We start from the raw sequence: 21,210 nt of genomic DNA on the forward strand, positions 1-21,210 counted from the left end.
CTGACCAACTGCCAGTCTAAATGGCTTCAGAAACAAAGATTTCTAGGGCAGGCAATTAAACCTAAATCAGGTAGCCTTCCCCTGAATAGTTTGTCTCCCATACAAATGAGAGGTTTACAGAAGAAGAATATTAGCACTGATTTAGCAATCATGGCAAATGCCATGCCAGAGACACTCACCCCCAACTGGTTGTAATAACTGGTCTTTTTCTAGCTTCTCATTTGCTGAGTTGTTTATTCTACTTCTCCAGACAGAAGAATCATCCTATTCCACACTCTCTCTGTGACTCATATGTACCTGTGTGTATGTATATATATATATGTGTGTGCATGTATGAATGTTTATGTTACATATGTATATATGTGTGTGCATGTGTGTGTGAAGTCAAGCAAAGGAAAGTAAAAAAGAAAATTCTCTAAGACCTAGAGGAAATCTTGAAGTAGATTCAGGGGCCTGCACATTCTATGAGGGGTTTGTAAATCTGGCTTAATATTAATTACAAGATGGACAGTAAGATTCCTTCAATCATGCTATCACCAAAAAATACGGAAGGAATATTAACCATCTCCTTTCCAATATATTGTACATGGAGAATGGAGGCCAATGCTGTGGTTTAGACATAGTGCCATCCTTGTAAAACATTTTTTGAATGTTTAAATGAATGTTTTGTTCAGATGAAATTGAAGCTCCAATGTTACAGGCAGGTAAGAGTAGAGTACCTCTGTAACAGAAGTACAGAGCAACTGATACTCCCCTGATTTATCATGGAGGCCAATTATAAAAACCAATGCCCTATCGAAAAGACAATTTTATCGATATCTCCGCGCCGCCTGCAAGAAACTTGCAGAATGACCTCGAACAAATCTCTTCCCCTCTGTTGCACCAAAGGTGGCTGTTCACACACATATCTATTCCACATTCCACAAGCATCCCAGCAAACAATACAAGCTTGTATTATTTCTGTTAAAATTTAAAATTAAGGTTGGAAATCCAATAAACATGCATGTACTCTCTAGTGGAGTTACAGATATTAAAGAGAAATGACGTTTAACTTAGAAACAAAGTGCACCTACCAACAAGAGAGGCAGACAAGCAATCAACAATATTTCTATGAAAATACTGACTGCACTGAACGTACAAAATGCTTGGGAAATAACTGTTTTGCGGGGAGCCAGGAAAGTCATCTTAGAAGGAGCTGGATCTTAAAAGATGGTAGTTATGAGGCAGAAAAGATATTTTTAAAATTTATATATTAAAGGAAATCTGATATTTAAGTGAGCAAAATTGGAATTTTAGAGGACTATCTTCGTGTCTGCACTTGGGTTGATCAACGTTTTCCAAGTATTGAACCAGAGATTGATTTAGACTTACGTGTTTTTTGTTTTTTAACTTCAATAGACACATACTTTTGCAGGCTATCTTCCATTTACTGCAAATTATTTTGGTGTTCCATTCATGACTGTGATACAAAATTTCCTTTTTGTATTTATTTTAAATACAGCTAACCCCATTACTACTGACCTTATGCAATAGACTTCATCTCTCTGAACGGCCATTTCTTCATCTGTAATGTGGCTTTACTAAAAATACTCATACAAAGGGGTTTTCTAAATTAAAAAGTGCGAATGTTATTATTCCAATAGTCTGTGAGCACCCTGCTTTTCTATACCACTAGGGACCCAGCACAGGGCCTGGGATGGAAGGACTACTGAATAATTACTAAAAGGTCTTAACTCCAGGCAAAGAGGTCAAGGTTTTCAGGTGAACTGGTTTAGTCTAGGAAATGGAAATAAAAATCATCCCCCATGCTAATCCCAATTGACTGGTAGTGATTGATGAGGCATTGCACTGAGAAAGAATATCAGGATATCATTAAGTCATTGAGCAGCAATATCCATCATAAATACAGAAGTGGAGAGTGGTAATATGGCCAAACATAGTTCCCACTGATCATTCATGTATTCATTTGTTCATTTAATAAATATTTATTGAGTGTCCACTATATGATGGGTGCAGCTCTAGGCACATGGGATTCTGCAACAAACCAGACTGGACCATGTCACCTCTCTCTTGGAGTAGCCTATGCAGCCCAATCGTCCTCCTTTCCTGAAGGGGAGCTGGCTCTTACAATATTCACTTAATCTTCCCTGAGGCTGAAAAAAAAAGGACTGCCATTTATTTAAGGTCACACAGCAAATCAATGGCAGAAACAGGACTAGACTCCAGGCACTACCTCCAAATTCAGCACAGTTGTGTACTTACCAGACTTGCAAAACCTGTTTGGTTTTCCTAGCTCTGCAGCTGCCCTTTCTTAGCCATCAGCCTTTCCACCTGTTGTCCTTTTGTGGGAGGACCGACCTTCTGTTCCCTCCTGGAAGCAGGGAGGCAGGTGAGTGAGAGCAATTCCCTAGAGGCTTCTGTGGTTTGGAGAGATGGACTAAAGAGATCAGGACAATAAAAAAGAGAGAGAAAAGAGGGGAGGGAGGGATAGCAGGAGCCCCATCATTGGCAGACCCTTAATTGGTTACTTTGGGCAGTCTCCCTCTAGAGAGGAAGTAATTGAAGAAAGTTCCCTAATAAATTAGTGTGAGACTGGGCTTGAAAACTCTAGTCACACCTGGGTTCAGAGCTGAGCGTTTGATCTTCAGAGGCCCAGAAAAGATAGAGAAGGAAAGGAGAAAGCTTTATCTAACTGTAACTTCAGCCTCAGAAGTTCCCAGAGGGAACCCTTCTCTCCCTCCTGGGCTCCTAGGATCACTTAGTTTAATCTCATTGCATTAGAGATGAGGGAAAGCCTGGAAAGAGGAAGATACTTGACCACAGACACCCAGCGGAACTGGGACCAAAACCCACGATTCCTGGTTCTAGTCCTCTCCACCATATTATATTGCCTCTAGGTTCTATGAGTTCTTTACCCACATGACTTGCAATGAGTGATTTCAAATTCTCTCCACCTGCAAAGGAGGTGAGGCGGGGCTGGTATTAGGGATTAAGGTACAGGCTTATTTGCTTTTGTTTACTTAACAAGCACATGGGTAGCATGTACTAAGTGCCAGGTACTGCTGAACATACTTTATAAAGTTTAGATTCTGGAATCCTTCTCCTAATAAGCAACAGAACAACCCAATCAGGTAGTGTTCTCCCTGAAGTGGTGTTCACGAACTATCACTTCCATTTCTGCCCATTTTGTCAGAAAATATCTACTCAGAACCTACTGTGTGATGTTCCTCAACCATGTAGCCAAAAATGATGAACAAGACATACTCCCTACCTCCAAGAACCTGTCAGATAAAGGCTTTTAAAAACAATTGAGATAGCTGAGAGTATGGCAAATAATGTTGCTACTTAGGTCCAGGAAGGCTACCTGGAGGAGGTGATATTTGAGTTTTGTGAGCAAGGAAGAAAATGGTGGAAGACAACTCAGAGAAAAGGGAAAATCGTTTAGGATTTTGTAGACGCAGAAAAAGAATAAGGATTTTATTCCCAAGGCAGTGAGAAGGAATTGCAGGTTGTTAACAGGGAATTTGTTTTTTGGAAGATACCATGCTGGCTACTGTGTACAGCAGAAGTGGACAAACATTTTCTGTAAAGGGCCAGTTAATAAATATTTTAAGCTTTGCAGGCCAGACACTCTAGTGCCACTACTTGACTTTGTCATTATAGACCATAAGCAGCCACAGACGACATGTAACAAAGGAGCGGGGCTGTGTTCCAGTACGTTTTTATTTACAGGTACTGACATCTGAAATTCGTGATTGTCGCATGTCAACAAATATTTTTTTTTGACTTTTTGTCAACTATTTTTTAAAAATTAATACGTTTATGGGCTGGAAAAAAAAGGCAACATTCTAGATTTAGCCCATAGGCTATGTGTAGTATGGCATAAAGAAAGGACAGAGAATGGAGAGGCAGCGGGAAGACCAGTTAGGAGGCTGATGTGGAAAAGGATGGCAGCTTGGATGAAGGGGATGCCAGTGGAAATTACCAAGAGTGAATTCTGAACATCTTTTTGTGGTGGTGGTGTTTTTTTATACAGAGTCTTGCTTTGTTCCCTAGGCTGGAGTGCAGTGGCGCGACTTCAACTCACTGCATCCACCATCTCCCAGGTTCAAGAGATTCTCCTGGCCTCCCCTGTAACTGGCATTACTGGCACCTGCCACCATGCCTGGATAATCTTTGTATTTTTAGTAGAGATGGGGTTTTACCATATTGGCCAAGCTGGTCTTAAACTCCTGACCTAAAGTGGTCTGCAAGCCTCTGCCCCCAAAGAATTGAGATTACAGGCATGAGCCACCATGCCCTGCCTGAAAATAATTTTAGAAGCAAAACCATCAGGGTTAGCTGACTGAAAGGATGAGAGGCAAGGAAAAGGGTGAAGAGTGACTGCTTAGCTTGAAAAACTAGGCTAATAATAGTTTGATTTCCTGAGATGGGGAGAATTGAGTAGAGCAGGTTTGGGGGGTGCAAATCACACATCAATAGTATGATCCCAGATAAGAAGGAGAGAAACACAGGTTTCCTACTGGCTTCTGAATAAAATAAAGGACGCTCAGTTCACTTTGGATTTCAGATAGTCAGCGAGACATTTTTAGTATAAGTATGTCCAAAATACTGCATGAAGCATACTTACACTAAACAAGTATTCATTATTTATTTGAACTTTTTAACTTGGCATTCTGCATTTTTCTATGCGAACTATAGCAACCTACAGGGGTAGGGTGGTAGTGGTATGATGAGGGGTGTATAGGCCTACAGGAAAAAGAAACCTAAGCCCAAGAGGAGAAAGAGAAGGCGTCTTAGAGATGACACCCCTTAGAGGAGATGATAGAGCTAAGTCTAGGAGTTGGCCAGGTGAACCTGGAGTAGGAAAACAATCTAAACAGAGAGAATAGAATGAGCATGTTGCCCTCAGATATTCACAAGTCATTAATGAGGCTAGAGCCTTGAGGGAGGAAAGGAACATCAGAGGATGAGGCTAAAGAGCTTCTCACAGGGCTCCACTTCACAGAGGTCCTCCAGGTACAGGTCAGGGTGTCAGTACCTTTGCCAAAGTTCAGATTCCCAGGCCTCTCCCCAGCAGCCTCAGCAGGTCTGTCCTTGAGAACCTGAGGTCTAGGGTGGTTTTAATGAGCAGCTAACTTGAGGAAAGCCTGGGTTAAATAATCTTGGAACTCTTCCACCTGCAAATCCCAGGAGCCAAAGAAGTTGCTGCTGGCTGTAAAAGTCTTGAAAAGAGTAATTCAGATATTCAGAGGAAAGGCAGCATTGAATAAGTGTGCAGCCTCCCATGGGGACCCTCTAGAATGGAGCTCTGTCCATTTGGAGGACAATAGGGAATCCAGAATGTTTGTCAAAGGACCAGTCCTGCTCCTGAATAGTTACCCTGTCTGGCACCTGGCTCTCATTCGGTGCTATCTCCCAGCTCTGTGCAAGTACACCAGACGCCTTCCTGTGCCTTCCCCTGATGCCCCGCCCCCTTGCCTCCTCCGCCCACAGCAACCACTGAAATGATTCCCCCAAATGCAGCTATTACTGTGACTGGAAATCTCTTTACTGCTGATTCTGCTAATGGAAATGTTCCTTCCCTTTTCGGCTGCTTGCAAAGCCACTCGTGACTTCCCTGGGTGCATGAGAGCAAGGCTTTGTCAGCCAGCCTCCACCAGAAGGGAGAGGATTCAGCCCCGCCTGCTCCCACAACACCCACCTGCCTAAGACTCAGTCTCTAAGAGCTCTTCTGTCCCAACTGTCCTCAAACAACCCGGAATTCCCTGCTTCCCCCGGCTTCCTCCAGCTCCAAGAGAATGAGCAGACATCAATGGTCAATTTCATCCTTTTTTGCCTTGCTGGGGAGGAGGGGAGGTAGAGAGAGAGGAGGCATAAGCAGAGCATGAGGGAGTGGAAAGCGGGGAGGGGAAAGGAAATTCACATTCATTATTGATTCATACCTCCACCACCTTCCATAAAAAGGACTCCAGGTGGCGAAGAGGCACAGAGCCCAAGCTGTGTGCCAGACGCTACGCTAGGTGCTTTGCACACACTATCTCCATAAGGATCATACAGCTTAGTGTCAGTAAAAAGTGAGCACAGTGCCCAGTGCTGACTGAAATGTGGTTATGGAGGGCTCTCCAAAACTAAGTGACTATTATGTTTTCTTCACTTTATTGATGAGTAAGCAGAGGCTCTGAGAAGCGGCAGACAGAAATCTAAAGCTAGGAATTAGCACATCCAGGATTTGATCCCAGGGCTTTTGGTCCTCAGACCTGGCAAAAGTCCCGCTTCAGCACACTGCCACCATCAGAGAACCTGAGCTAGAGACTTGGTCGTCCTGCGGATTAGCTGCGGGACCTTGGAAAATGTACTTATCTTTGCTAGGTAGATGAAGGAGTTGGGTTGGATCGCAAAGGCACATTTTACCTCGAAGGATACACCATATATTTGGACTGTTACAGCATTATAATAAATTGTGTGTGTGTGTGTCTATACATATAATATAGATCCAATCTTCAAGGAAGAAGCACAAAAACTGCACACGATGATGTTAAAGAGTACTGAGTGGACAAATTTCAACTCGAGATTGAGCAGGAGTGAGAAACAAGTTCACCTAGCCAGATAGCAGCTACATCTCAGACACCAGACACCCTGGTCATTTCCCAAAAAAGGACATAGTGCTTATACAAATTTCTCAGAGGACTAGATCACTGGTCCCCTAGTAAACACTCGACAGAACAGAAGGTGACAACTCTAAGAGTTGGGAGGAAAGAAGAAAAGGGAAAAAAGGAGGAGGAAAGGGGATGGGGAGGAAAGGAGGGAAGGTAGAAAGAAGAGAGGAAGGGAGAGAGAGAGAGGAAGGAAACCAACAAGGCACAGAACCATAGGCGTTTGCTTGTCACGTGGGTCCAGGAATAACAAGGGGCCTCCGGAGAGTCTGAGACAAGGCCTGAAGCTCTCTTGGCAAAGCAGCAAGGAGCAAGCAAAGGGGTCTGGAGAGCTGCTGAGTCAGCTCCTGGCAGCACAGAATAAGGTGCTTAGTCCCTCGGGCCTGTGAAGCTGTCACACCTGAAGTTCCTGTATAAGAAACGTCTGCAACTTCTTGTTAATGAGAAGAAGGTGACATAATAAGTAAAAGAGTCTAGAGATGAAAAGTTGAGAGCACCTCTTGTTCGATGCAGCAGGCAGGGCAGACAGCACATAGACTATGGAAACAGGCAGCCCTGGGTTTAGGCTGAGCTTAGCTGTATAACAGCTGTGTGATCTTGGGTAGGTTCCCTCACTCCTCTGAGCCTCAGAGCTCACCCTATAACATGGAATGAACTACATCTGTCCTTCAGCACTGTGGAAAGAATAAATGAGATAACAATTGTACCATCATGGCACCTGGGACATATTGCATGTTACATAAATGGTCATGGTTTTCATCACCTATCCTATGCCAGGATGATGAAGGCCTGTGACCTTACAATGCTGGAATTCCAACTCCTCCTGTCCCCAGTTGCCCAGCTGACCTTCCCTAGGATGGAAGGAAAACACACAGGGGTCAGTAGATCTGGGATCTGGCATCTGCTTTACCACTGACTTGGTGACCTTGATTTCCCCATCTTTATACACAAGTGTTTCATTTAGATAATGTCCTAATGTTTCCATTTCTGATACTTGACAGTCCCAGAACCATGGTGTATCATTTCCCCGAAACTTATATTGTCTCTTTGTTTGCTACAATGCAAACGGTTCTAATCTTTTACGCGGCTTCCAACCTGCTCAAGACAGAGCCTTCTCCAAACACAGGGCTCTTTCCTGTAATCACAATGTTCTCATTAGCCATCCTGAAATCACCCCAAAATAATCAGGAGACAGGAGAAGGTAGCAGCAATGGCTATGAGTGCTCAGAAGACGGAAGGCTCCGTGGGGTGGATGGTGTTTAGGCTCACCCTTAACAGATGAGTGCAATTTTAGTCTACTATGGATTCTGGGATGACACTTAGCAAACCCAGAGTTCTAGCTCTCTAAGCTCTCCTGTACACCTACAATGTGCCAAGTAAAGGGTGGGTCACCACAGCCCCAGAGATGAAGAAGTTACGTTCGCTGTTCACAGGATACATAGGCAAGCAGTGTGAGACAGATGAGGAAACACAGTAAATTCTGCTCTCACTCTGCTCCAAGCCACCATTACTTTTCATCGGTAGAGACTCCTCAGGCTTTCCTGCAGCCATGGTTTCTCCTGTACGGAGCAGTGGGGAATTCTTTTGAAACAGAAGTCAGACCTTGGCACTCGTTGGCTTAAAATCCTGCAGAGCTCTTCATTTCATTCAGAGTCAAAGCCCAAATCCCAACAGTAGTCCGTACGGCCCTACATGACTGGGGTCTTCTTTTCTTCTCTGACGTTCTTTCCTGCATCCCCCCCACCACCGCTTGTTCACTGTATTCAGGCCACACTGACCTTCATGCTGTCCCTTGAAAGGTCCAGGTGTGCTCCTAAGCTAGATAATTGCCGGAGCTGTTCTCTGCCTGCAATGTGCTTTTCCTAGATATCCACTTGGCTAACTCCTTTGCCTGCTTTTAGCCTTTGTTCCAATCTCACATTCTCAATAAGCTCTTCTCCTTCTATCCTATTTAATATTAAAACCCATCTCCTTATCTCAGAACTCTTCTCTTTTCCCTGTTTTCGTTTTTCCCTTTTTTCATAGAATTTCATCTTCTCACATACTACATAATTTATTTACTTATTATGTCTATTGTCATCGTCCCCTCCCTAACACACAGGCACGCATGCACGCGCACACACACCCATACACACACACACGGCGGGGTGGTGGGAGGGAGAGAGAAATAAAAGCTCTTGAATGCAGAGATCTCTGTCTGTTGTCCTCTGATGTATCCTAGGCACATAGAATGCTGCCTCTCACATCACTGGTGCTCAGTAATTCAAAGGCCCTGGCTATGATTATAGCAACCTTTATTGATGGTGGGCATCAAGGCTCAGGGTGTTCAACTCTGGTGTGGAAGGGTCCAAAAAGGCTTCAAAAATAAGTTGACACCTGAATTCGGTCTTGAAAGGTAAGAAAGAATTTCCCGAGGGCATAGTGAGCCAGAGGTGCCGAATAGGAAGGAAGCATTCTTAGTAGAGAATGATCTGGCAGAGTGTGATCAGGGACCTTGCACTACTACAATAGGGAGGGGGAAATTCATCATCCTCAGAACAATGGGGAACCAGTGAAGTGCTTTACAAGAGGATGGCCATTATCAGATTTGGGCTTTTAATAAAATCATTTTGCCTGCAAGTACAGAGGATGGATTAGAGGGGATAAGACTACAGGTAGACAGACCAGTGCGTTGACTGTTGAAATTGTAGTAGATAGAAGTGTTGAGGCCTGAGCTTGCCAGCAGCTGCAGCACTGGAAATGAAGAAATGGTTTCCCTTCATAGTTTGTAACCTACAACATCCTTGTCAAATTTCCACTCACAGACTTGGATGCTTATATATTCTAGTATGCTAGTAAGAAAGCTACACATATTTCAGTCTTGAATCCTGTATTGTGTAGTCACCACCCACTCCTTTTCCATTCAAAAGGGAGTTCTTTTGGGGGGCTATTGTCCAAAAGAGCTACAGTCAGTAGAGAAAAACCAGTGAAAGGAGAGAGCAAGTGCTAGAGCATAGAACAACTATCACTGAGCACTGCTGCCTGCCTCTTTCTGGGGCAGAGAGGCTGTCCTCTCTGCTGCAAGGAAAGAAAAACCAGCTCTCTCTCTCACTGTAGCTCATCTTTTGTTGCCACTAGCTGGTCCGTATGAGAATTTGGGAGAGTATCAGCTCTGGAAACGAGGCCTCCTCTAATGCTGCTCCACCCCAAGGTTAAACCTGACTCTTTTTCTCCTTTCCTGGAAAAGAGCAGACTTCCTCCGCCCACTCCCAAAGGCAGATAGGGTGAAAGGCAGCGAGGCTTCCTTCTGCCCCAGAACAAAACCCATCAGCTCAGGTGCTTAGGAGAGACTGGAGCCAATCAGCTGGATACTCAGGCAGGAAAACCAATTCAATTTCCCTAAGGAGATTTTTCCTTTTAGATTTTTTTTTTTTTTTTTTGGCAGGGGAAGAAGGAAAGAGTGGCCTCCTTTATGATGCTGAACAACCTTGTAGACTCTGTAATATGTTTAAACCCAATGCCTCCAGTGAGAGGCCCAGCAATGTGATAGAAAGAGGCACAGTGTGGGATTCAAGACAACTGGGCTTAAATTTGAAATATAGGGTAGGTTTCTTCAACATTACCATATAAAATGGGGTGAATTCAATGCCCTGCGAGTCTGTGATTCCGGGAGCCCATCAAAGTCGATGGCTGTGGTGACAGTTTCCCAGACTTCATTTCAGAGGTCACTGTCAGTCTCTACCCTCCTCTCCCCACATCACACGTGTTCACAATGTCCTATGGCAGACAGGCTTAGTGTACAACAAGGCAAGGAGGTGAGAAGCAGGAGGCTTTGCCAGCCAAAGGCCTACTCAATCCTCCTGCTGCACCTGCTATAAATTAAAACCACAGAAAAATCTCGCAGACCGAGGGCCCAGTTCAGGAAAATGATCAAGCCGTGGGTCACGCCAAAGCTTGCAGACCTCTGCTGCCTCGGTTGGTATCACTGATCCCCCAGGAAGTAGCAAATCTGGTCGGCCTTGACCAAATCTGAGCCTCACTAATGGCTGAAGTTAACTCCTCCCTCTCTCTGCCCTATACTGTCTCAGGAACTTAGTACTTTCTGAGAAGAGACAACAGATGTCACTCTGCCCTGATTATTAAATAAATTTCATCAGCTTTGAGATGGCAAGAAGTGGGGTGGGGTATGAAGTGAGGGAAGTGAGTGGAAAAGAGAAGAAGAATCAGATCTGAGGCCACTAAACACTACCTCACCAAAGACCCTTATTTACAATGTCCCAGAAACCTGGCCCATCACACCGAGGTGGGAACTTGAAGTTTCAGTGCTACCCAAATACCTTAATTAGCAGTAAGGGACTCAGTGCCCAAATGAAGAAATAACATACATTGTTTTAAACCTATCTTTGTTTCAAGAAATCAAATTTACTCACTTTCCCATCCCAGAATCTCTCTCACACACATACAGAAAAGAACACTGGAATTGATACTAATGAACATTCTGTGGTCAGAAACCCCTAGAGAAGACACAGCTTACGACTATTTGTAAGCATTTTTCCTCCCTCCAAATAAAGGGTGTTCACTTTTAAAACCAAACCAGAAAGCAATAAGGGTATACAGCCCAAATATCCACAAGGGTGTGGGTCCTTTCTTTAAATGCCTGACAAACAGAAGTCCAGTCTGTGCTTGAATACTTATAAGGTAGATTGTACCACCATTAGGGGTCAGCATACTGGGTTGTTGGACAGCTCCAGGGGACACAGCCTCCTGTAGGACTCAGCTTTATCCTTTCAGATCTTTTGAGACATTCATTAGAATTAGGCAACCTCCCCCTCTCCAAAAGAAAACAAACTCTTCATTGTGTAGACTTTTCTTTAGGGTCTCCCCCTGCCACCCAGGCTGGAGTGCAGTGGCATGGGCACAGCTCACGGCAGCCTGAAACTCCTGGGCATAAGTGATTCCCCTGCTTCAGCCTCCCAAGTAGCCACCACACTCAGCTCATTGTTGACATTTAAAGGAAGCTTCTCCAGCCCTCCATGGATTGCTTTTCTTAGGCTAAACTCCGTTCTCCCAGCAATTCCTCTGGCCAGGTTGCTGAACCCTCACTTTTTCAAGAAACCTTTGCAGACCTGAACAAGTTGGCATTTCAAACTGTATCTTCCTCCTTCCTCCAGGCCATCAGCTTCTCGCAAAAAGCATCCTTTGGGACAGTTCTTCGGGACACTGCCAGCTCTGTGCATGCAGGTGTACTTAAACATGGACTAATGAATAGTTTTAGTTTTTTTCTGACTCCCTCCCCCAAATACAAAGGACACACTTCTCCTGTCAGGTTGATATGGCAAAGCAAATTACCGAAAAATGTTGACAATGGGTGCTTACTCAGTTTTATTGCTTTTACCTGCTTCTGCTGAATCAAAGCAGGTGGCAATCAGTCTTGCCTGACCACTATCAAGCACAGCAAAAAGGATGACATTTCCCTACCTGTCGGCATAAAAGCAAAAACCACAACCAGACCCCAGGGGCTGCCTGGGGGTAAATGACGACTGAGTGACATGCAGGTTCGCCTTAGAAGCCCCAGCTGGCAGTTGTTCCTGCTCAACTTCTTTCTTTTCTATCAGCCCTTCCCACCACCCTCATGTTACCAGTAAAGGAAAACAGACAGTACAAAGCAAGAGGAGCTATCAGAGTCACGGAGTAGGTCAGGGCACTTCAAGTTCATAGAATCTTTACACGAAAGGATTATTTTAGGGCTCATCTACCCACTCATATTGCAGCAGAAAGAATTGAAGCTCTGGGGGATAAATGACTTATTCAAGGTCACAGTGAGCCAGGGCTGAGATTTCCAGATCCCAACCAGCGTTAAATTTCTAAGCTGCATTTTAGCATTCAACTTCTCATTTTGCCTATTAAATCCTCCAAGGCCTAGTTGAGGTTCTTTCTGTTCCAGAAAGTGTCCCCAATCTTCCCCAAGTCTACAGAGATGCCTTCCTTCCCCGAGGCCACAGAATGTATCATCTCCATCACTCATTGGCACCAATAAATAAAATGCCCTTTGACATCCGTGAGTCCTGAAACTTTTGAGCTGGCAGGGTCATTGGATGTCATTTAACTCATGTTTCGCTTTCAAACTTACATAGGTCAGCTCACCAAGGCAGCTAAAGTTCCTTTGCAGAAAGGCTCTTGTCTTTGACAATCTTGATGATTGTTATCCCCCTCTACTCAGCATCATGCCCTGCAAAATTTTCATATTTGCTTCAGAATGCCAGTTTAGCAACCTACAAGAATGTAGGTGTCTGGCGGACCAGGATTCCAGTTCCAGGTCTGGCCATGTATTCCCAGTATGACTTTGGATTAGGTGCTTGACCTCTCAAAAAATGCTTCCTCATCTGGCAAATGGGAGTAACAGTAAAGCCCACTCCATATATGTTATGTGAATTAATAATACAAGGCAGGAAGAAAGCTCTTAGCACCACATTAAGGATTCAATAACTATTTGCTATTCTTTGATCACTTTCAGGGAGTTTCACTTTGTCAATGTCATTGACTTACAATCACAATCTAAAGAAGAGTCCCAGGCAAACAAACTTGGGAGATATTTCACATCTGAAGAAAACTTCCATCTACTTAAGGCAGGCTGGAATTTCACAGGGAGACTAGAAATTTTTTAAAAAAGGAAATGATCTGGAAAAAAAAAAAAAGACTTGCAGACAGTCTAGTTATTACCAATAGTAGTTGATCACTGAAACAAAAGAGGCAGAATGGAGGGAGGCTGGGCCATGTATGAAGGTGACCTTGGAGCATGCAGATGGGAGACAGTGTGTGCAAAATTACTTTGAGGTCCCCTACTGGAGTTTGAGTAAGAATTCTACCTTTTATTTATATTTTTTGTCCCCCTTTAATGCCACGGATGGTTTACCACCACTGATTCTGGTCCCAGGACCCAAAGCATGACCACAGGGCTTTGGTGGACACCATCACCCCCTAGTGGTGGCTCCACACTCCCCACTATTGGCAGAGTGGCATTTACCAACTTTGCATGCCCAGCTGTGGTACTGGCCATGTCCAAATCCCCTGAACTGACAAGGTGATAGTGAAAGATGCCCAACCCGCCAGAGACAAACACTGGGCAGGATGTGTAAAAGTAGGGATGGGATGGGGCTGCCTTGGGACGATAGAAAGAGATGGCCATAAATCACTCACAGTATCAGCCCCAACCCCACCCTACCACCACCACCCCTTCACCCCTACCACAATCCCAACCCCCAGCCACCACCAACCCTCATTTCCGGCCAGCTTGGCCCTCCCAGAGCTCATTGTGCACTCTGTGTTTACACACAAACAGTCGAAGACCAACACAAATAAAAATCCCACGTCTCCCTACACAGCTCCTGCTATACCCAGCCATCTGGTGACTACCTCGCTAGCCAAATCCCCGTTGGGAGCGCCTAAAGCTGCCAGTCCAGGGCGCTAGGGAGGAAAGGAGGATGCAAGAACCCCATCCCCTGCAAAGGGCTCAGTACTGCCAAGGAGGCCAGCCGTGTCCTCTCCAAGGGGCAGAGGGTCCCCAGCTGCCAGGCTCAGGGGCCGTGCATCTGAGGAGGCGGAAGTCTCCCCGTGCAGGTTGCCAGGGGACTCTCGAGCAACATTTGGGTCCTGGGGTAGTCAAGACTTCCAGTTCCTCATTCAGCTCCTCACTCAGCTTGTCCCAGGCTCAGAGGCACCCATCCCGTTCAAAAGCCAAAGTTAAAAATGGTAAAGATCGTCAGCTCCAGGAATCCCGGGTCCGTCATATCCTCAGAGACTTGGAATGCTGTGGCCCTCACTGCCAAGTCAGGCCATACCCAAGGACCTCCTCAACCCTTCACTTGAATAGCCATTTGGGTGGCGGGAGGAATTTTACCCCTCATCTCTCAGAGTACCCCGGAGTAGAGAGCTCTAAAGGATGAAAGGAGAAGGCCAGGATTGGAAGTGGTAGTGAAGGGATACCTTCTGTATCTCCATAAGGACCCTTCCCTACGGGGAGGTGGCAAGAGCCAGCGGCAAGCCTGAGGTTAGTCAGGCGGCGCCCTAAGGAACACCACCTCCACCCTCCTTCGCTTTCTCGGACATGGGCAGCCCTACGGGTGCACGTGGGAAGGGCTACCGGTCTGTGTGTGTCCGCTCGCGAGTATGCGCCTGTCTGTGTGTGTGTGTGAGTGTGTGTGTGCCTGGAGCGTCGCCGCCAGACGCGCCGCCGCTGGGAGTCCCCGGGGAACGTGCAGGGCGCTCCGCTGCCTCGCCTCCCGAAACGTTCGGCACGCTCAGATTACAGCCTGCGAGGGCGGGTACAGGGGCCGGAACCCCGAGGTTCAAGCTCAGAGCGGGAGAACGACTGGCACTCACTCAGATCCCCTGAGGCGGTAGCATAACAGTATGGGAGTGGGTCACACAAATACTTTTAACAATAGCAGGGCTACGAGAAGAGTGGAGCTTAGTCCGCTGATGATCCTGTGGGTTTTTTCAGCCGAGCAAGGAGTTAACCTCGGAGGTTCAGGGATCCTGAAGGTTCTCACCTGGAGGGCCCGGCACCCTGCGTTGCCCGAGGCGGATCCCACCAAGGCAAAGACCCGGCGAAGAAGAGCTCGGGGTCTGGGCGAGCCCCTGGCGCCTCACAGGCACTGTTGTTGGCCAGGCTCCGACAACCAATAAGGCCCCGCGCCCCCAAGAGGGGAGGGGAGAGTGAGGAGAAGCGAGCGCGGGAGAGCTAAGGGGAACAACATTTTTGTAAACGCTCTCCGAGATAATTAAGCTATCAATTACCCGGGTGGGAAATCAGCCGCGCTTCCCACAGCTCCACTGAAGGGCCGACTCCTCCGGGACTCGCGCAGGGAACCAGCAGGCAGCAAGCTGCTGGCGAACTTTTCTGATTAACTTTTCCGTTGGAGCCCCCCGCCCACACCCGTCTCCTCTCCTTTCATTTTTTCTTGCCTTTAAGTTATTATTATTAGCCCAGGAAGTGAGCTGCAAGGACAAACCTGCTCTCTGCCGGGAGGTGGGCAGAAAAAGAAGCCGATAACGCGGGTAGAGGGGGGCTCTAAACGTGGAGACCTGGGACTCGGAAACCCAGACCTCAGCAATCACTCAAGTCTCTCCATTTCACAGATGGCCAAAACTGAGTCCCAGAGCAGGGAAACGACTTGGCCAAGGTCACTCAGCCCATGCGGAAGCCACGCTTTTGCGGGTTGGGCGATTCCACATGGAGCTACTCCGCTCCGATTCTGAAGAAAATCCATCTGGAAGGGCAGAACCCACAACTCCGAGGAGAGAGCGAGGGGGCGGGAACGGCGGGCGGCCAGTGACGGTGCCCGCAGGAGAAGTGGGCGGCTCGACCAGAAGCTGGCTTAGGATCTGGGATGCCCCGGCCCCTAGCCAGAGCACCTTCAGCTAATGAGGTCTCCGGCGTTTGGGATGGATCCGGCAGAGCTCGAGGCAGAGGGGCAGGATCCCACTGCGGGAGGGCTGGCACGCCCCCAGGGTCCCGCCGCGCGCTCTCAGGACCTCCTCCCCATGCTCCTTTTCAACCACCTGTGCGACCTCCGGGCCCCTCCTCTGCCCTCTGCCAACCCCACTCGGGGCAGCCCCGGGCGGGGATCCCCAGGGCGCCGCCACCCGCCCGGCCTCACGCAGGGGCTCGGGGTTTCTTGGGGTGCAGCGCGTGCTGGCGCCCAGCCTTACCCAGGGTGAAGAAGGGCAGCTCGGTGTTGTCCAGGTCGTCCTGCACCGCGATGCGCCCCGGCAGCTCGTTACGCACAAAGAGCAGGAGGCGCGTCTCGGCGGCGGTGCCGGCAGAGCCGGGAGAGCCCGGGGACGCGGCGGCGGCGGCTCCGGCCCCGGTCCCAGCCCCGGCCCCTGCGCGGGCGCCGCTCCAGCCGATGTCGCTGTCCCGCAGGGCGGGCAGTGTGGACACCGTGACGGTCTTCAGCCGGCACGGGTTGTCGGGCTCCCGCGAGGCAGCGGCGGTGGCGCCGGCCAGCAGCGGCGGCGGCGGCAGCAGGAGCAGGAACAGCAGCAGCAGCGGCGGCGGCGGCGGCGGCCCCGGGTGGAAGCGGAGCCTCGGCCGCCCCAGGAACCCCGAGCCGGGGCCGGGGCTGAGCCGGGCGCCGGTGGCGGCCATGGCGGGAGGGGCTGCGGTGCTGCGGGCGGCGGCGGCGGCGGCGGCGGTGGCGGCGAAGGAGGAAGAGGAGGCAGCGGCGGCCACGGCGGACGCCGAAGCGAAGCAGGACGCCCGAGCTAAGGAGCCGAGAGAGCCGCTCGCCAGCAGCCCCCGGCTCCGGGCTCCGCCTCCCGATCGGCCCTGGACCGCCCCCCCGCGCCGCCTCCCCGGGCCCCGCCGCCCGTCCCCGGTCTCCGGCTCCCCCCGCAGACCCCGAGCGTTTCGGAGGCTCCGCCCGGCCTCGTGCAAGTCCCAGTCGCTCCCTCCCCTTTCCCAGGATCCCCCAATCCCGCCCTCACAGCATTTTTAGCCACAACACCCCTCCCCAAACTCCCCAAATTTCTAATATTAGGGCCCCCGCGGGTCCTACCAACGCCCCCCTCCCCCAACTCAACCCAGCCCTCCTGGCTTCACCCCACCTTCAGCTCAACCCAGAGGCTGCACCTGGGGGCGCACCTTGGCCCGGCCTTGCTCAAGGCCCCGCCTTCTTGGGGATAGGGAGCCCCCTGGATGGCCAAGACTTAACTTTGTCTCCCTTCAGGCCCAAGAACAAGTCCTGTCTTCAATCTCCTACCCGTTTCCAGTCTCTGAAATAACTTCCTGTGGTCTCAGAGCCCCCTTCTCACCCACTTGGCCTCAACTTAGGCATTCATTTTCCCGCTACCCGCGCCCTTCCTCTCCCCACCATCCAGGTCTTCGTGTAGCACTAATCGCTAATGGACCGAGGGGCGACGAACTCCACGGTCTAACGCCGACCCCCCAGCTGACTGCAGCGGGCCTGTGCTGGCCCCCTAGCTGGCGCCCTGCAAGCCAGCCCACTCACGCTCTTTTATTTTGGATCCCTACTCCCAGCTTGGAGCAGCTCTACTTGGCTGCTTCTGCTCTCTGTGTGAAATTCCTGAAAAGGGTGTGAGGTAGAGACCTACTATTCTGTCTGTCCTTGGCTCCCGGGGCTTTTGGATCCTCTGCCCAAGTCCCAGAAAACCAGTGTGCTCACCAATTCTTCACCCGCAGTCTTTCTAGATTCCAGTCGAGCTAGGTCCTCAGAAACAGCACCCTTTAGCCTTGGGCTGACTCTGTCTCTGACCCACATACCTGACACCCCCCAGGGAAATGACACCTCTGCAGGGGTCAAGTGCCCCTGCACCCCCTTCTCCACTCCCCTACTTTTCTTCATCTTCCCTGTCTCTGTTTTCTCTTTCATCTCTCCACTCATTTCCTTCCTCCTCATCTTGACTTTAATCTTATAAATGCTTCCCTATAATTTGTGAGCCATTTCTCATCTCTGTCTAGGTTACCCATCTGCACCTTTTGTATTGTCTCTGTGCATTCACTTTTCTCTTAGCTCTTCCCTCTTCTATCTCTTTCCCCCTTTCTGTCTTTAACCCTTCATATAAATTGCTTTTCTCCTCTCTCATCACATTTTTTTAATGGACGTTGGATAAAGGCAGAGCCCTGAAAATAAGGGAAAAAGCAAAAGCCGTTTTGTGACCTTGGACTTAATAATAGTGTTTTTTAAGCATTCTCCAAGTGCCAGGCATGTACATATGTTAGCTTTTTTACATGACCATAATCAATGAGATGGGATATTATGATTCCCATTTTCCGTATGAGGAAACTGAGATCAGGAGGTCAGGGAGGTGAAAGGATTTTCCAAGGTCATATAGCCAATGAGCTGAAGAGCTGAGATTTGAACACTACACTTCAAAGCCTTGACTCTTTCCCTTAAATTACACTGTCCTCAGTGACCTTAGAAAAGCCCATCCATCAAAGATGCTGTGAAAGGTAAACCTACATGAGCACAGCTGGTTATACTTCCTTGTGAGGTTTGTGAGGTTTATAAGTTATTCTTCTCCTGACTCAGTTTACTAATTTGTGAACCTAAAGGGTGAGCAGGGGTGGGGAATGGAATCTGGCCTTTCAAGTCCTCTGATTCTAAACGGTCTCCTGCCTCTCTGATGCCTGTTCTAGTACATTTACTCCTCCAAAATATTTCGGCTTGCCTCCCTCAGTCTCTCCTTTGTACCCTCACAATCCGCCACTATCCACCGCAATGGGGCTTTCTGATTCTCTATGCCCCTTTCTTCAAATATGCTGACATAGTCCATTTATAGAAGAGCACACCAGGAAAAAAGGGCTCCCTTATGTAAGGCAGAGTCTGTGCAAGTCCTTCAGGGACCTCTGGTACAAAGGCCTGTCAAATGAGACCAACACTTTCATTCATTCATTCATCACCAAATATTCAAGGTGCCTACCAGGCACTATATGGTAATGCAGGGATGGATAAACACAGCTCCTGCCTTTGGAGAGCTCATAGAGATTGGGATGAGGGGGTGGGATGCTGGAAGGAGACAGGCACACAAATATCTCAGGTAACAGGGAGGCAGGCAGACGTGTTTCCTAAGATGAGGTACTTGGAGAAATGAAAGAAACCTTCGCAGAGGCTGTGGCATTGGAGTTGAACCATAAAGATTAGTACCAAGGGAGTGGGCATTCCAGGTTAAAGTTGGCATTTGGCATTCTTTGCAACTGCTTAGCAAGTGAATAAATCACTTTCCTACGTCAGAGGGTGTTTTATCTTTTAAGGCACAGCCCACCTCACATGAAGAAGTTAACATTTCTGGATAGTTTCTCAGCCTCCACTGCAGCTAGGGCTTGGGCACATGACCCAGGGTTCACCAATCAGATTCACCAGCCCCAGATGCTGGAAAATAAGCCAGAATCAGGCAGAATCCATTGGTGGCCAAAAGGGCAATAGTCGGGGCAGTTCCATCCAGGTGTCTCTGCTAGTCGAAAAGGTTCTACTGTTTGGGGCCCAGTATCTTCGATGTCAGCAGTGGGCAGGGCCCTGTTTCTGCTTGGCTGCAGTGGTTACAATATCCCCATCAATCCAGTTCTGTGCTATGATTTGGAGTGGTGCTTTTGACTTCATGGACTTTAAACCTGATCCTATGACTTTTGGGGGATTCTAAGGAATCTCATATCACTTAACTGAATACTGAATTCTAGTTCTGCTTAAATTATTCAAGATTGGTTTCTGTTGCTTGCAACTAAAACACCTGGCTGAGAACACGGCATATGGAAACAGAATGGCAGAGAGAGCAAAGTGTATGATGAGAAATGAGGTTCAGTGAGGGCGAGAGGGAGTAACTGAAGACAAGACAGAAAAGTCACGCAAGGAGTACTTATTTCATAGGCAGTGTCAAATCTGGAATGATCACATGCTCTGTGATCCAGAACTTTTTGTAGCATGTCAATGAATGATAACAACTGTTACCTTATGGTGGTTGTGAGGCTTTAGAAATAAAAATAATTATGCGGCCGAGCACAGTGGCTCATGTCTGTAATCCCAGCATTTTGGGAGGCCAAGGTGGATGTATCTCCTAAGGTCAGGAGTTCAAGACCAGCCTAGCCAACATGGTGAAACCCTGTCTCTACTAAAAACACAAAAAATCAGCTAGGTATGATCGCAAACACCTGTAATCCCAGCTACTCTGGAGGCTGAGACAGGAGAATCGCTTGAACCTGGGAGGTGGAGGTTGCAATGAGCTGAGATCACGCCATTGCACTCCAGCCTGGGCAACAAGAGCAAAACTCCACCCCCTCGAAATAATTATGCAAAAGATTTAACACATAGCAGTTACTCCATAAATTATAAGTACTGCTTTGATGTATAATCTCAGCTACATTTGGAGCAAGGCTTTTTATCCCTATTTAACAGATATGAAATCTGAGGCTCAGGGAAACTAAGAAGCTTGATTTTGGTCGTGGAGTTACCAAGCAGTGAAACACAAGAATGACTGGCTCCCAAATCTTTGCTGTGTCTGTCACAGAATGCTCCTCCTGGCATCAGACCTTTGCATGCACCTTATTCTCAGTAAGCTGTAACTTTCATACTCAAATCCCCTGTCCTATGGCTACCACTTTTCTCCCTCTCAGCCCCTCTCATCCCTTCTCCTTTCCCCTCTTTTTTCAGTTACATTTCATTATTGATATTTTTTTCTCTTTTCGGGTCCCCTGTACCCCCATGTTTGACTCCACTGATATAATTTTTTTTTCACTCTAACTCCTTTCCAGTCTTAGCAAATGTTTCCTCTTCTTTCATTTTTCATATTTGCCTTTCTAGGCAGTTTTGAGCTAATTTTTGTTTCCTCCTTCCCCTTTCTCCATACTCTACTCTGTTTTATAAATCCCTTCTATTCATGCCACCTGACTGAGGCAGCCTAATGTAGTTGAAAGAGCCAGAGGCCCAGGAGGCTGGTTGATTTTGGTTTTGAAATCATCTTTGCTATTTCTCTATGGAGTCAAGTCACTTTATAGTTCCTACTAGGTCTTTTGTTTTCTCATTTGTGAAACGGGAAAAGTAATACCTACTTCTCAGGATCA

General features: G+C 47.7%; 1 protein-coding gene across 3 annotated transcripts in view; it reads right to left on the reverse strand.

Annotated features, from left to right (window-relative positions):
- The window catches only part of ASTN2 (astrotactin 2), a 950,477-nt gene extending 933,576 nt beyond the window's left edge, over nt 1–16,901 (reverse strand). For all 3 annotated transcript variants that reach the window (XM_017504318.2, XM_017504317.2, XM_017504316.2), the window contains exon 1: nt 16,347–16,901. In XM_017504318.2, coding sequence (XP_017359807.1) covers nt 16,347–16,785 — 439 coding nt within the window. In that variant the 5' untranslated portion in view covers nt 16,786–16,901. The remainder of the gene's footprint in view (nt 1–16,346) is intronic.
- Between the last annotated feature and the right edge of the window lie 4,309 nt (nt 16,902–21,210).

Source organism: Cebus imitator, unplaced genomic scaffold (genome assembly GCF_001604975.1).
Source record: "Cebus imitator isolate Cc_AM_T3 unplaced genomic scaffold, Cebus_imitator-1.0 Scaffold320, whole genome shotgun sequence".
In the NCBI taxonomy this organism is placed as follows: Eukaryota; Metazoa; Chordata; class Mammalia; order Primates; family Cebidae; genus Cebus; species Cebus imitator.